At 48.4% G+C, this 14,558-nt stretch overlaps 1 protein-coding gene across 2 annotated transcripts in view; it reads right to left on the bottom strand.

Moving 5' to 3' along the window:
- D2hgdh (D-2-hydroxyglutarate dehydrogenase) overlaps positions 1-10,902 on the bottom strand; it is a 20,020-nt gene extending 9,118 nt beyond the window's left edge. The window contains exons 1-6 of one of the 2 annotated variants that reach the window (XM_021198781.2): positions 10,819-10,902; positions 9,510-9,845; positions 6,779-6,836; positions 6,131-6,270; positions 3,100-3,293; positions 665-833 (exon numbers count right to left, since the gene is read on the bottom strand). In XM_021198781.2, coding sequence (XP_021054440.1) covers positions 665-833; positions 3,100-3,293; positions 6,131-6,270; positions 6,779-6,836; positions 9,510-9,840 — 892 coding nt within the window. In that variant the 5' untranslated portion in view covers positions 9,841-9,845; positions 10,819-10,902. Of the gene's footprint in view, positions 1-664; positions 834-3,099; positions 3,294-6,130; positions 6,271-6,778; positions 6,837-9,509; positions 9,846-10,287; positions 10,358-10,818 lie in introns of those variants that run through there. The other variant, XM_029539379.1, reaches the window with a different exon arrangement.
- Between the last annotated feature and the right edge of the window lie 3,656 nt (positions 10,903-14,558).

Below are 14,558 nucleotides of genomic sequence, written 5' to 3'. Positions count from 1 at the left end.
TGGTGAGGCACGCATGCCCAGCTCCCTCCAGAACTCACTCAGTTTAGCTGAATGTGGCAGCTTCGGACAGAAGGGCTGATAGCAATCCAAAGGAAGGTAAGAGAAAAACAGGAGCCACAGGCGGGCCACAGACAGAAGCTGGCTTCATGTCAGCTGTGCAGAAAAGGAAAGCGGAATGCTATGCGGGCCCTATGTATGGAGAGGCTAGAGCCAACTGTGGAGCTGGAGGGAGGGACAGGGAGGGAGTGGGGGAGACAGAGAGAGACAGAGAGACAGAGAAAGATAGAGAGAGGGAGAGACAGACAGAGACAGAGACACAGAGAGACAGAGAGCAGAGACAGAGGCCCACTGCCACAGAGCAATTACCACTATGCCTCTGCCTCTCTCAGGACCACACAACATACTTTTTAAATCCAAATGTGGTGGGACAGAGAAGAAAAATCTCAATTTTGTAAGAGTGAAGTGTGTTCTGAGCAGAAACAATCACCAGGTCTGGATCAGGCTACCCTCTGGACACCTGGAGGGCCAGGACCCAGATGTCCTCAGGACAGGAAGCAGAGAGGCATGGAGCCATGGGCTCCGCTCCTTCCACCCTCACTCCGACGTGTCCAGAGCAGCCACCCACTCTCCGCTAGCTGGCTCAGAAGCAAACTGAAGGACCTACCAAGGAAAGCCACGTTCACAGCCTTGGGCCTGGGTGGGCACACGATGGACACAGCAGTGATGACTCCCAGGGTGCCCTCTGACCCAATGAACATCTGCTTCAGGTCATAGCCTGTGTTGTCCTTCCTCAGAGACGTCAGGCAGTTCAGGATGGTCCCATCAGCGAGGACCTGGCAAGAGGAAAGAGATGGCCTTCCTACACAGGCCACCCTTCCCTTCTCTGGAAATGCTGATCCAACTCCAAATGCACAGACACACACACACACACACACACACACACACACACACACACACACACACACACAAAGTAGCCAGTCATAAAGCCTCACCCACCCTGCCCATCCCACCCCTATTTGATTCACAGTGAAGCCTGGGAAGGAATGGGAACCTGGAATGGGATAATCAGACCTAGGATGACTTTTCTCCCCAGCTAGAACAAGGCTCCCCTGACCAAATCTTAAGCCAAGAAGTTCATTGTCTGGCTGAGGGTGGAAAACCCAGTCAAGGCCGAGTGCACTCTTGCAGAGGGCAGGGAGTGGGTGCCGGTGAGGAGCACAGACTAGGCGAGCCAGAAGCACAGCTGCAAGGCACAGGGAACAGATCTGGGAGAAGGCACCCGTCAAGCTAGGAGTAGCCAACATGCAGCTTGGGGGCAGGGAACATACCTAAGGGGCTGGGAGCCCACGAAAGGGGAACAAGGGGCACAGCGGGAGTTGGGGGAGCACAGCTGGGAGGACTCAACAGCAGAGAACAGCCCTGCCTCCAGGGCCCTCAGTCATAAAGGCACTGATGATTGTTGGCTCCCATATTGCAATTCTACCTGAGGTTTGATGGCTAAGACTTCAAGTCAGAATAATAATAATAATAATAATAATAATAATAATAATAATAATAGAAAGCATAACCACTGAGACATTGGGACTTGCTGGATAAGGCATGGTTTCACATTTGTCCTGGTTACCTAGTAAATAGGACAGAGGCTCTATCTACCCTTAAAACCGAGCAGAAGATGTGATAAAGTGAGTCCTCACTGTCGACTTGAAGAAAACCAGGAGCAGGGGAGATGGTTGGGGGGGGGGGAGCTGCACAGAGGACTAGAGTCCTGATTTCTAGCAGCCACATAGAAAGCCAGGGCTAGAGCTTGTGAGCTGGCTCAGTGGTTAAGAGCACTGACTACTCTTCCAAAGGTCCTGAGTTCAAATCCCAGTAACCACATGATGGCTCACAACCATTCGTAATGAGATCCGATGCCCTCTTCTGGGGTGTCTGAAGACAGCTACAGTGTACTTACATATAATAAATAAATAAATATTTTTTTAAAAAATGGCTGGAGAGATGGCTCAACGGTTAAGAGAACCGACTGCTCTTCCAGAGGTCTTGAGTTCAATTCCCAGCAACCACATGGTGGCTCACAACCATTCGTAATGAGATCCGATGCCCTCTTCTGGGGTGTCTGAAGACAGCTACAGTGTACTTACATATAATAAATAAATAAATATTTTTTTAAAAAATGGCTGGAGAGATGGCTCAACGGTTAAGAGAACCGACTGCTCTTCCAGAGGTCTTGAGTTCAATTCCCAGCAACCACATGGTGGCTCACAACCATCTATAATGGGATCTGATGGGTGTCTGAAGAGAGCAATGGTGTACTCATATACATAAAATAAATAAATCTTTAAAACATGAGTATTGACTGGGCCCATTTGCCTGAAATACCTTTAAAAAAAAAGACACTCAGACACACACACACACACACACACACACACACACAATGGGGGGAGTGAAGGAAGGGGAGGAAAGAAGGAGGGGAAGGAAGGGAGGGAGAAGAGCTTGGGAAGAGGACCATGGAAGCCCTAGGCCCATGGTGTCTATATGGGTGTTTCCAGAAATATTTAACTGAAGTAGAAAAACCTACCTTAAAAGTGGACATCAACAGCCCCCAGCTTGACTAAAATGGCCTGAGCCAGTGCTGATCGCTTTCTGCTTCCTGACACGACGTAACCAGCTCCCTACCTCTCCTGTGAGCATCCCTTCCCAGCCTTGATGACTGTATCCTCTCAGAGTGAGTTGAAGCAAACCCTTCCTCCCTTTAGTTACTTCTGCCAGTCATTTTATCATATCAGTCAGAGACAGGGGTCAGGGGAGGGGACTCAAGTTGGCCTTAGCTAACCTTCCTCATTTTCCAATTTCTGAAAGTCAGGTACAAGGACAGCATCGCTGCCTGAGAAAAGTGCCCCCTGGTGGCTCCTCTGTGAACTCCACGTGTCCCTGAAGCTCCTAGAGCCTGAAACCATTACAACAGGGTTTCCTAACCTGGAATGGATAGACACACAACAATATAACCTCACATTCTATACGACTGCCAAGACAGCAGCCTCGGTCTGAAGCTAGGACACCCCCAGGGCAGGCTTTGTACCCCTTTGGAATCTGGCTCACCACTTCCAGGCCCAGGACAGTCCCTCGAAGGGAGCCATATCTCAGGAATCGCAGGCCACCAGCATTTGTTGCCACATTTCCCCCGATGTGGCAGCTGCCCTTCGCTCCCAAGTCCAGTGGCATGATGAAGTCCCGCTCCTGCACGTACCTGCTCAGCTCCTCCAGCACACAGCCTGCCTGGCAAACCAGGATTCCTACAAAGGGCGACTGAGTTACCAATAACCTCTGAAAACTCTAGGGGTATGAAAACTCAACTGCTGAGAACTCCCTTGTAGGTAAGAACCTCCCAGAAGGGAAGTTCTCCACAGAAGCCATCTCTTCCTTCTAGACAAAATCAAAACAATTGGTCCTTTGAAATTACAATATATAACAAGAAAAACCAGAAGGGCAAAAACGGAGAAGTTTCTTGCATGGTTAAGAGGAGTGAGGACAAGAAAGGTCTGTTACAAAGCAGTGCCTCAGCTTCCGGAGCACTGGGCTCCTGAGTTACAATGTTTCGATGCTTTTTGGTGTTGAGAGTATTGCTGACAACTGCAAACAGCAGTCCTTTACACAGTTATCTAGCCTCGGTACTGAAGAAAAGCTAGGAAGCCCCTTCACCGGTGCCACTGTCTGGCCATACATGTCCAGGAAGAGCTGCCATGGCAAGGACTGGATACAAATGGGATTTGTGTGATATGCCCACTGTGAAAGCCACCTAGTGATTTACAGCACACAGAGGATGTCCTTGACACAGCTGTCAGTTCTGTCCCTGACAGGAACCATCTAGAAAGGCTAAGACTAGGCAGGTGACCTTCGTGGAGGTGGCCCATCTTTTGCATGGCCTAAAATGGGTGAGCTCTGAGAGGCAAGGTCCCAAGAGACTTCATCTCAGGATGGCTTCTTGCAGCTGATATGCCTTTCCTGTCACTCTTACATAGCCTAAGGACTCCTGGGCATTAGCCCACCCTATTGAGCAGACTTCCTGCAGATCAACATAAAGATGAACTTTCATGAATTAATGCTGTTTAGATGAATTAATGGTTTTATACAATTCCTGATTTGATTCAAATAATCTTAGGAAAGAAGAGATGGTTTTAGTTATTTGCTAGAAAGATGTAATAAAGTTAGAATCAAGAATAGAATGTGCCCACTCCTCATCATAGTAAGAAAGGTTGAATAAGAAATATAATGAGGGCCGGGCACGGTGGCACACACCTTTAATCCCAGCACTCGGGAGGCAGAGGCAGGTGGGTTTCTGAGTTCGAGGCCAGCCTGGTCTACAGAGTGAGTTCCAGGACAGCCAGGGCTGCACAGAGAAACCCTGTCTCAAAAAACCAAAAAGAAAAGAAAAGAAATATAATGAGGGCTGGAGAGATAGTTCAGCGGCTAAGAGAACTGACTGTCTTCCAAAGGTCCTGAGTTCAAATCCCAGCAACTGCATGGTGAGTCCCAACCACTTATAATGAGATCTGATGCCCTCTTCTGGTGTGTCTGAAGACAGCTATGGTGTACTTACATATAATAATAAATAAATCTTTTTTTAAAAAGAAATATAATGAATTTTTATAATTACACTAAAAAGAGCAATAGGCTTATGACAAATTTTTGATCAAAGAAAACACTCACTCTAGGTCAGGTCCAAGGATAAAGCCACAGGTGTGCACTATGATAAGGCAAGGTCATGTGAAACTGTTTCCTTGAACTTTTTTTTTTTTTTTTTTTTTTTTTTTTTGGTTTTTTGAGACAGGGTTTCTCTGTATAGCCCAGGTTGTCCTGGAACTCACTTTGTAGACCAGGCTGGCCTCGAACTCAGAATCCACCTGCCTCTGCCTCCTGAGTGCTGGGATTAAAGACGCCCAGCTTCTTTGAACTTCTTTAATTTTTTTTTTAAAGATTTATTTATTATTATATCTAAGTACACTGTAGCTGTCTTCAGACACTCCAGAAGAGGGCATCAGATCTCATTATGAATGGTTGTGAGGCACCATGTGGTTGCTGGGATTTGAACTCAGGAACTTCAGAAGAACAGTCAGTACTCTTAACCACTGAGCCATCTCTCCAGCCCCCTTCTTTGAACTTTTAATGAGTTTACAGAATGAAACATTGCCTTAAATTTAATATCAACATCTTTCTGTAGTTCCCCTTTTGTGTAATATTTTATCTGTGAGGTAATTTTCCAAAGAACTTTTGTCCAACAAGGTTAAAAAAAAAAAAAAAAAAAAGGCCAGAGAAAAGAAATAAAGCTGGTGGCTTGAGGAACTCTGCCCCATCCATTCATCATTCACCCATCCATCCAGCATTCATCTATCCATCATCCATCCATCCATCCATCCATCCATCCAAGTGAGGCCATTTTCCACTTTATCACACACACACACACACACACACACACACACACACACACACACTGGCCTCGTGTGTATGTGTCTGTGTGAGAGACATATTTTCTTTCCTTTTCCACTCTGGTTCAAACAAAGTCAAGAGCTCACTTGCCAGAGGAAGGAGCACTAGCAATAAATGCTTTATCTAATTCTCTGCTTCTAAGCAACAGGTATCAATTGCCTGAAGCCATTGGCTTCTGTCCCCAGAATAACCAAAAATTTAAGAAAGATAAATATTGCCGGGCGTGGTAGCGCACGCCTTTAATTCCAGCACTTGGGAGGCAGAGGCAGGTGGATTTCTGAGTTCAAGGCCAGCCTGGTCTACAAAGTGAGTTCCAGGACAGCCAAGGCTACACAGAGAAACCCTGTCTCAAAAAAAAAAAAAAAAGAAAGAAAGGTAAATATTACCAAAAGTCAGCTTCTTTTGCCCTAGCAATCACAACTTCTGCTACCACAACCATGAACACCGCCATCACTGCCTTCCAGACCTGGACACCCTATAGATGCCAGGAAGGTCACCAGCATGTCCCAGCCAGGACCTCACACACAAATGTCTGAATGCATTTCTAGCCTAACGACAGTCTCAGTGCTACCAAGGAAAGACGACCTCATCTGGCGGCAGGACAGACAGAGGAGTCTGGAGCACACACACACACACACAAGCTTACCAGATACATCGTGAAAGCTGATGACTTGATTCATGAGGGCAGTGGACAGGATGACTTCGTCAAAGACAGGGACGCTGCCACCCACCATGCCAGTGTTCCCGCCCTGCGGGTTCACAGCCAAGTTCCTCTTATAGCAGTGCCTGGGACAAAAATAGTGTCGGTAGCAAGCCAGCATCCCTATGCTCATACAACTCTCCCCAAAGGACATGCTACCAAGCTGACACTGGTCTCCCAAGCCAGATCCCCTTGCCAGGCCTTTCTGCTACAGCTTTGACAGGGGCTCTTCCCCGGTATCCCATGAAGAAGTCTAAGAGAGAATCCATCCCAAAGCTGTACAGGGGGGAAGAGAAAGAAGCTGACACTTTCTTGGGGTCTTGTAGAAGTGGTACATGTGACCTGATTCTAGTACGTCTTTGTAAGACTATCTCTCTCTATCTCCGTATCTCTACCACCCTACCCCCTCCACATGCTGAGTTCTGAGTTCAACACACCAACCCTGGGCCTGGGCCTGTGATGAGTCCTACAGCTGGTATTCTTACAGATTCGGATCCAGAGAAAGGGATGCCCTCAACCCCCTATCTTCTAATGGGTAGGTATGAATGTAGCCCATGGTGTTGTAAGGTACCCTGTCTGCAGACATCTCCTTACCTAAGAATCTGGGAGACTTCCTCTGAGGTCTGGGGTCTCAGCAACACCTTACTACAGCCTGTAACAAGGGAAGAGGTTTATCAGCCCAGGTGGAGGAAAGTGGCCCGGTCACAACCCTTCCTCCCCCGACGCCCACCCTCCACTGTAGCTTATCCAAAAGAATGTCCTCTACAGCATTTGCTCTTCCTCAGTGAGGTGACCAGCATGGCCACCAGACCCACAGCCACTCCAGTACAAGAGGAAGATGTCAGAGGGTCCTGACCTGTCTAGGAAATATGCAACAGCTGGATCACTACAGCAACCGGTAGAGCCAATGCCCCCTCCCCACCTGGCCTTGTGGGAGGGAAGGTGGTTTCAGCATCGATGTGCAACGAGCTCTGGTGGGCTTCTCTTCAGACTCAAGAAACCCTTGCAACTTGGAAACATCCCGGTGTTCCTCAAACTGCGTGTTGGTTTTAACACAGACTCTCCTTCTTTAACCAACTAGTACAGCGGCTGAACACCTGACTCACAGATCTACCTGTCCACCTTATCGTAGTTCCAGTGGAGACCAGATCCCTTCCTGAAGGGTTCCACTCACTCTCACCTGTCCCCCAAACTGAACCTCCATTCTAGCCCTTTCTTGCCTTCTTCACTGTTTACTGCCCTAGTCTGTCTGATGCCCAGTGGGAGACCCTCTAAGCTTGGGGCAGCATTGGTAGCCACAGCCACCCAGGAGGATCAAGTTTCTTCCTACTTCCCAGCATCCCCACGAACTCTAAGGCAGAGGTAGCTGCAGAGACATTATGGTGCAGCTCTGTTCTCTCACCATGTCACCCGAAGACTCAAGCTCTACACATCCCCTGCCTTGTGATTGCTGCTTCACATTAGAAGAACCTTTTCTGAGTAGGCTGGCTGTCCTAACACAGGGACCCTGGTCGCCAGGGAAATTTCTGTTGGCTGTGTTCAGGGTGTTCAGCCATCCTGCATGAATGAGCTTAGTGCTGTGAATACTGCTGGCGAAGGTGAGCAAGAAATTAAGTCTGCAATGGGTTTCCCAACAGACAACTGGGTGCCCAGCAAGGGGCCTGCTCATAGCAGGCAGTGCAACAACAGGAAGAGTCCACTCTTGTGATACACACAGACCCTTCCAACTAGACACTGATAAAATGAGGAGCTAGTGGCTAATGAGCTCAACAAAAAAACAAGGAACATGGGGCTCGAAACCACCCAGACAGAACAGAGAAATGCTAAACCAAGAGGAAAGTCTAGTTGGAAAGGCCCGGCCAAGCCAGAGAAAGGCTACCCTCAGGGGCAGGAGCCTCTCCCCCTCCATGCCCAAGACAGACATAGGCTCTTGACAGAATAAGAGCTGAAGATGGCTGATAAGGTAAAAGCAGTTCAGGGGCCTAGAATTTGGTCCCAGAATCCACACTTAGAAGTTCCAGGGGATCCGACGCCACCTTCTGGCTTCCACATGTACTGCATCCAAGTGCACAAATCCACTCTCACACAAAGACGTACATATACATCCCTTAAAACTTAAAAAAAAAAAAACAAACAAAAAAAACCTCACATTAAGATCATCCTGGACTAAGCAGACCCTAAATACACTGACAAGAGTTTCTATAAGATAGAAGAGGAGGGCACTTGGGAGGCAGAGGCAGGTGGATTTCTGAGTTCGAGGCCAGCCTGGTCTACAAAGTGAGTTCCAGGACAGCCAGGGCTATACAGAGAAACCCTGTCTCTAAAAACCAAAAAAAAAAAAAGATAGAAGAGGAGGGGGCTGGAGAGATGGTTCAGCGGTGAAGAGCACCGACTGCTCTTCCAGAGGTCCTGAGTTCAATTCCCAGCAACCACCTGGTGGCTCACAACCATCTGTAATGGAATCTGTTGCCTCTTCTGGAGTGTCTGAAGACAGCTACAGTGTACTCGTATATATTAAATAAATAATACTTTTTTAAAAAGATAGAAGAGGAGGTTGGAGATGGCTCAAGGATTAAGAACACTTGCTGCTTTTGCAGAGAACCCCAGTTTGATGTTCAGCACCCACATAACATGGCTCACAACTACCTGTGGCTGTAACTCCAGGAGGTCCAATACCCTCTTCTGGCTTCCAAGAGCATTTGTGCTCTCTCTCGCTCTCTCTCTCTCTCTCTCACACACACACACACACACACACACACACACACCACACTTCTGTCTTTTTAAATGACAGAAGAAGATGCCCTTTGGTGGTGGTAAACACTAATGCCAGCAGTCAGGAGGCAGAGGCAGGTGGATCTCTGTGAGTTTGACATCAGCCTGGTCTACAGAGAAAGTCTCAAGACAGCCAGGGATACAACAGAGAAATGCTGTCTCAAAAAGCACAACAAACAAACAAACAAACAAAACAAAACAAAACAAAATAGAAGACAGAATAAAGACAGAAGCAGAAGCTAGGAGGAGGTTACCAGCAACACCTGGAGTCACCCGAAGTTCACAATGGCAAGGACCCTCTCCTAGAGCCTGCAGAGAACACACCTGCTTCCGGACTCTAGGCTTCTAGAACTGGGAGAGATGCCTTTGGTGAGAGCCAGCTAAGAGGAAGCTGCGCAGATGCAGGCAGCAGTGTCCACAAGTGCTCACTTTAGCCAAGTGCTACACCTTTTAATCTGCCGATTTTATTCTCAGAAGACCTTGGTGGTGTCATCAAAGGGATGTGAAGCAAGCGGACAAGGAATCTGTTCCCCTCGCCCATGTCCTGACTCACCCCGGACGGTCTTCAGCCAGTCCACATTGCATGTCTGTAGTTGCTCTGCATCTGTAATTACTCTGCCAGGTATGATGCATTCAAATGCAGCCAGGTCCTCCTCAGACACAGTAGAAAAAGGCAGCCGTTGCACCGGGTATCGCTCAGGGGTCAGGGTCACCTCTGGGCTGCCAGCGACCACGGAGTACGCTCTGCAAGCCAAGGGGCTGTACACACCCCGAGGGCCACCCAGCAGCTTCAACCCCACAGCTCTCTGGGTGTAGGTCCTCCTCCATCCTGGAGATGTCCAGAGGAGACTTGCAGACCATCTGGACACCAGATGGAGCACCATTGCTCCTGCTCTTGAGAGGGGGTCGGGGGGGGGGGGAGAGATTGAATTTGCGACTTGTAAGCAATGAATGAGAAAGCCCCACAACAACCTCTACACCCCCTCTGAAGTCACCTCCACAAAGCCGCCTACAGCAGCTGTTCTCAACCTGTGGGTCGCGACCCCTTGTGGGGCGACACGTATCAGACATCCTGCACCTCGGATTTTTTTTACATTGTGATTCATAACAGTAACAAAATTAGTTATGAAGTAGCATTGGAAACGTTTTGTGGTTGGGGTTCACGGAAACACGAGGAACTATATTAAAGGGCCCCAGCGTTAAGGAACGTTGAGAATCGCTGGCCTAGAGGAACAGGGTGGCTTGGGGCTGCAGGATGCAGAGGACTGGTGTTCGGTTCTTAATGTTTCGCCCTGCAGTATTACAGTCCCGAGACTCCGCTGAGTGTATACCTGTGGACGGTGCTGGCTCTCCAGGGCACTGTATTTTAACTTTTGCACGAAAAGGGAAGGTATCCCGGAATTGTGCACCCAAACAAAATTGAAAGGCAAATTTTACATTTTACGTAATACTGTGCCACCAGTTTTACAAAAGTTGGGTAATCAACAAAAATGGCTTAAAGGAGGGAAGGGAAGGGAAGCGGTCCGCACACCGGTAGCTATCCAGAAGAGGCCGCCTTCCGCCCGAAGGCTAGCTCTATTTGACTGCTGCTTCCGCCTTACCTGAGGCGGAAAAACACAACACGCCATGCGCACAGCATGCGCATGCGCCATGTGCTGTGACGTCAAGGAGGAACAACTATTTGCATTCCCAGCCCACACGGCCAGTGGGTGTAGGTGAGAAGCGTTGCAAGTAGGTTCGCCCTACCGGCAATCCCGACTCATACCTGACCTGCGCAATCACTTGACAGGCCACAGCCGGGACTGCACAGACCCAGACACCAGCGCCCTCCACCCAGGAACTACAGCTAGCCCACTACGCACCCTAGCTTCCGTCCGAGTGCAAAAACCGAGTCCACACCCTCACCCTGCTTCCCACCCCTGCAGAACCGTAGGCCTGAACTGGAGGGGTGGAGCGAGAGACTGCGCATGTGTGTCAGCCCGCCCATCCTACCACCCTGCTGAGTGTGCTCCGCCCTTCCCAGACCTTCGGCCTTGTTTGTGCTCCTGCTGACCCAACCTCTGTCTCCCCAGGGCTTCTGTCTCACCTAGAGTCACTGTTCCATCACCAGACAGGACTCTGCCCTACCCTCAAAGAAACAAAAGCCCGAGGCTGGGACTTAACCATAGGGACCACAAAGGCCAGCCCAGCTCTACAGAGCATCCCTGACCTCTTGGGGCCAGCCCCAGCTACCCAGTCCTCAGGCAGTTCAGTAGTACCTTTCGGCAACTCCAAGGCACAGAGCTGCAGCCCAGCAGTAGTTTACTGGGCTGTTTCTGGTTTATACTGTCTCCCTTCAACTCCCAGCCCTAGGTAACAGGTAATTGCTAATTCTTGCAATTATTGTTACTTCAGCATCCCCCAGTAATATTCAGCGATTAAATAACCCCAGTTGTTTCCTTTTTTTTTTTTTTTTTAAGATTTATTTATTTACTATATGTAAGTACACTGTAGCTGTCTTCAGACACTCCAGAAGAGAGCGTCAGATCTTGTTACGGATGGTTATGAGCCACCATGTGGTTGCTGGGATTTGAACTCTGAACCTTCAGAAGAGCAGTCGGGTGATCTTACCCACTGAGCCATCTCACCAGCCCAGTAGTTTCCATTTTAATGGTTGGACAGACCTGGTATCTGAAACAGGGTTCATCTCCCAGTTTCCTGGGGCAGCTCCAGAAACTGTCACTTCTTCCAACTTACCCACTTCCGTTTCCCATCGAGGAACAAGCCTGGAAGTACATTCTTTAAGATGTTAAGATAATTACTTTAGATCTCTGTATCAGGGAAGAGCAGGAGGCTCCTGGAGCTGAGGCAAGAACAGAGAGGTATAGAGGAGCTTTGCCAACTAAAAGCCAAGGCACTGTGGTAGTCCTTGCAAACTGGATGAAAGAATATGCTGGGCGGTGGTGGCACATGCCTTTAATCGCATCACTTGAGAGAGAGGCAGAGGCAGGCAGATCTGAGTTCAAGGCCAGCCTGGTCTACAGAGCAAGTTCCAGGACAGCCAGGGCTACACAGACAAACCCAAAAGAAGAGAATGCAGCATTTAGGGGTCAACAGCTACATGATATGTGCTGGGAGGAATCAAGCTACAGCTGCACCTCCAGAAGAGCAGTTACCTCAGGTCTGCTCACCCTCCCAGGTTTATCAGACAGGGGCACTTGGACATGGTTAACACATACTGGTTGAAAGGACATTCCAGAGGCTTCTACTGGGCTGTTTCTACCAAGTTGGCCCATATTCCATAGGCCACTAAGGGTGTTTACAAGTTACCAAGAATGACATTCTGTTAACTTGACACAAGCTAGAGTTATCTGAAAGGAATCTTAGTTGAGAAAATACCTCCATAAGATCCCCCTATAAAAAAGGCATTTTCTTAGAGATTGATAGGAGGGCCAAGCCCATTGTGGGTGGGGCCATCTCTGGGCTAACGGTCCTGAATTCTGTATGAAAGCAGGGTGAGCCAAGCCATGGACACAAGCCAGTAAACAGCATCTCTATGGCCTCTGCATCAGCTCCTGCCTCCAGGATCCTGCCCTATTAGAGTTTCTGTCCTAACTTCTTTTGGTGATGAACAGTAATGTGGCACTGTGAATGTCTCCAAGGTCATGGTGTGTCATCACAGCATTAGTAACCCTTAATCAGTTACAGGCTTAGGAAAGACACCCAGAAGGTGTTTGGTCCTTTTATATACCCAGCACCCAATCATCAAAGCCAGCAGCGGCATCTTGGACCCTTCCCCTAAAACCACAGCCGCTGACAAAGTGTCTCCTATGCTGGGTGAAAAGCTGCTCTCATGCTGACCGTGTTAACTCAGCACTGGTCAAGGAAATGTTCAAGACGACTCAGTAATGAATATGCTCGGATTCGAATGTGGAAGCCCTAACCCCTAACCTGACTGTTTGGGGGCAGAGTCTCCATGCCTGTAACTAAGGGCAAGCAGGGGCTTATGGCTGGGGCCTTCAGGATCAGTTTTAAAGAAACCCTGGGGACCAAGATGTAACTCAGTTGGTAGACCACTTGCCTAGCATGCTCAGAGCCCTGCATCTCACTACACTGGCCAGCCTGGCTTGCAACTCGCTATGTAGACTAGGCTACCTACAGCTCAGGGAACAACCTGACTTACCAGGTGTTGGGATTTCAGGCCAGTTTGGTCTACAGAAAGAATTCAAGGATAGTCAAGGCTACAAAATGAGATAAATACTAGAGAACTCCCTTTCTACTCAGCTCCACACGTACTGTCTCGGGCACACAGTGAGAAGGCAGCAGCCCACATAAAGCCCTTAGCAGATAGCAACCTTGCTTGAACCTTGATTTCAAACCTTCGGAACTGTGGGAAATAAATTCTGCTAAGCACCAGTCTTTTGTGTATGTGTGTGGAAACTGCCCAACCAGGCTAGGATGTTCTCAAGGGGATGCTAACATTCTCAAGAATCCCCCAGGTCTAGGTCCTCACACCAGGGGACCCAGTACTTTTCTTCACATTGCTGGGATGAATCTAGGGCCTTGCACATGCCAGGCAAGTGTTCTACCGCTGAGACACATACCCAGCCCCTCAGTACTACTGTATAAAGCAGCCCCTGGTACTCCCATTTATGCACACATCTTCCCTGGGAGTCTGGAAATGCAGCACTGGCCACTGACCTCCCGGAATACCCAACCAAAGCCAAATTCAGGGTCCTAGGTCTATAGGGTCCCTCTTGGCAACCTTGACTGAGTAAATGAACATGACACATGCTCACCTCTGACACAGCACAGGGATCTACATCCTGTTTTCAAAATGATCTTTCAAATGTTTCTTCCCAAAAATACTTTATTTATTAAACAATATATCCATAATCCATGATCCAAAAATACAGATATACATCTTTACATTATTTAATAAAAAGATTTACCATAGTATCTCTCCTTTACAAAGGGGACATAGGTAATAATTCCTTGAAAATAAAATGTGACATTCATGTTAAAGCTGGATCATCCTGAAGGATGGAGTGTGGCGAAGAGCAACAACCACAGCACATTCTGAGGGAAAAGACACTTCTTAGACCTCCCCTGCTTTAAAGCTCCTCTTGGCATAGGCAGTAAAGACCAATCAATCCCTGTTCATAAAAACAGGGTTCCTCGCTGTTTGATTTCAAACCCTGAAGACTTACCTAACCTCCCAGCCCCTAACAGGGCCAACCTTGGCACCGTGATCACATGGAGAAGTTGCTCTCTAGACGGTGTTATTGCTTGAAGAAGCATCCCCGCCAAGGCCTTCTGGGGACAGGTGAGGGATAGAAGGCAAGATGCTGTATACACAGGAGCAAGCAGATGCCCACTTCCCCAGCCATCCACAAAACCTCACACCACAGGGCTCTTCACTGTAGAGTGGAAGACATGGCTGGCAGCCTGCCTCCTACGGACCCCACCCGCTGGATAGGATAGGCAAATGGTCAGTGCTGCTTGGACCATCACATCACTAACATGTTCACAGATCTAGGGGCTCAGTTTTTTACTAACTCATCATGCTTCTTCTATAATAAACTATTGATAATGTGCACAGAAAACAAGAAAGATGATTCCC

Source organism: Mus pahari, chromosome 5 (genome assembly GCF_900095145.1).
Source record: "Mus pahari chromosome 5, PAHARI_EIJ_v1.1, whole genome shotgun sequence".
NCBI classification, from domain to species: domain Eukaryota; kingdom Metazoa; phylum Chordata; class Mammalia; order Rodentia; family Muridae; genus Mus; species Mus pahari.
Note: the sequence above shows the minus strand (reverse complement) of the source record. Positions and strands in the feature narration are given on the sequence as shown.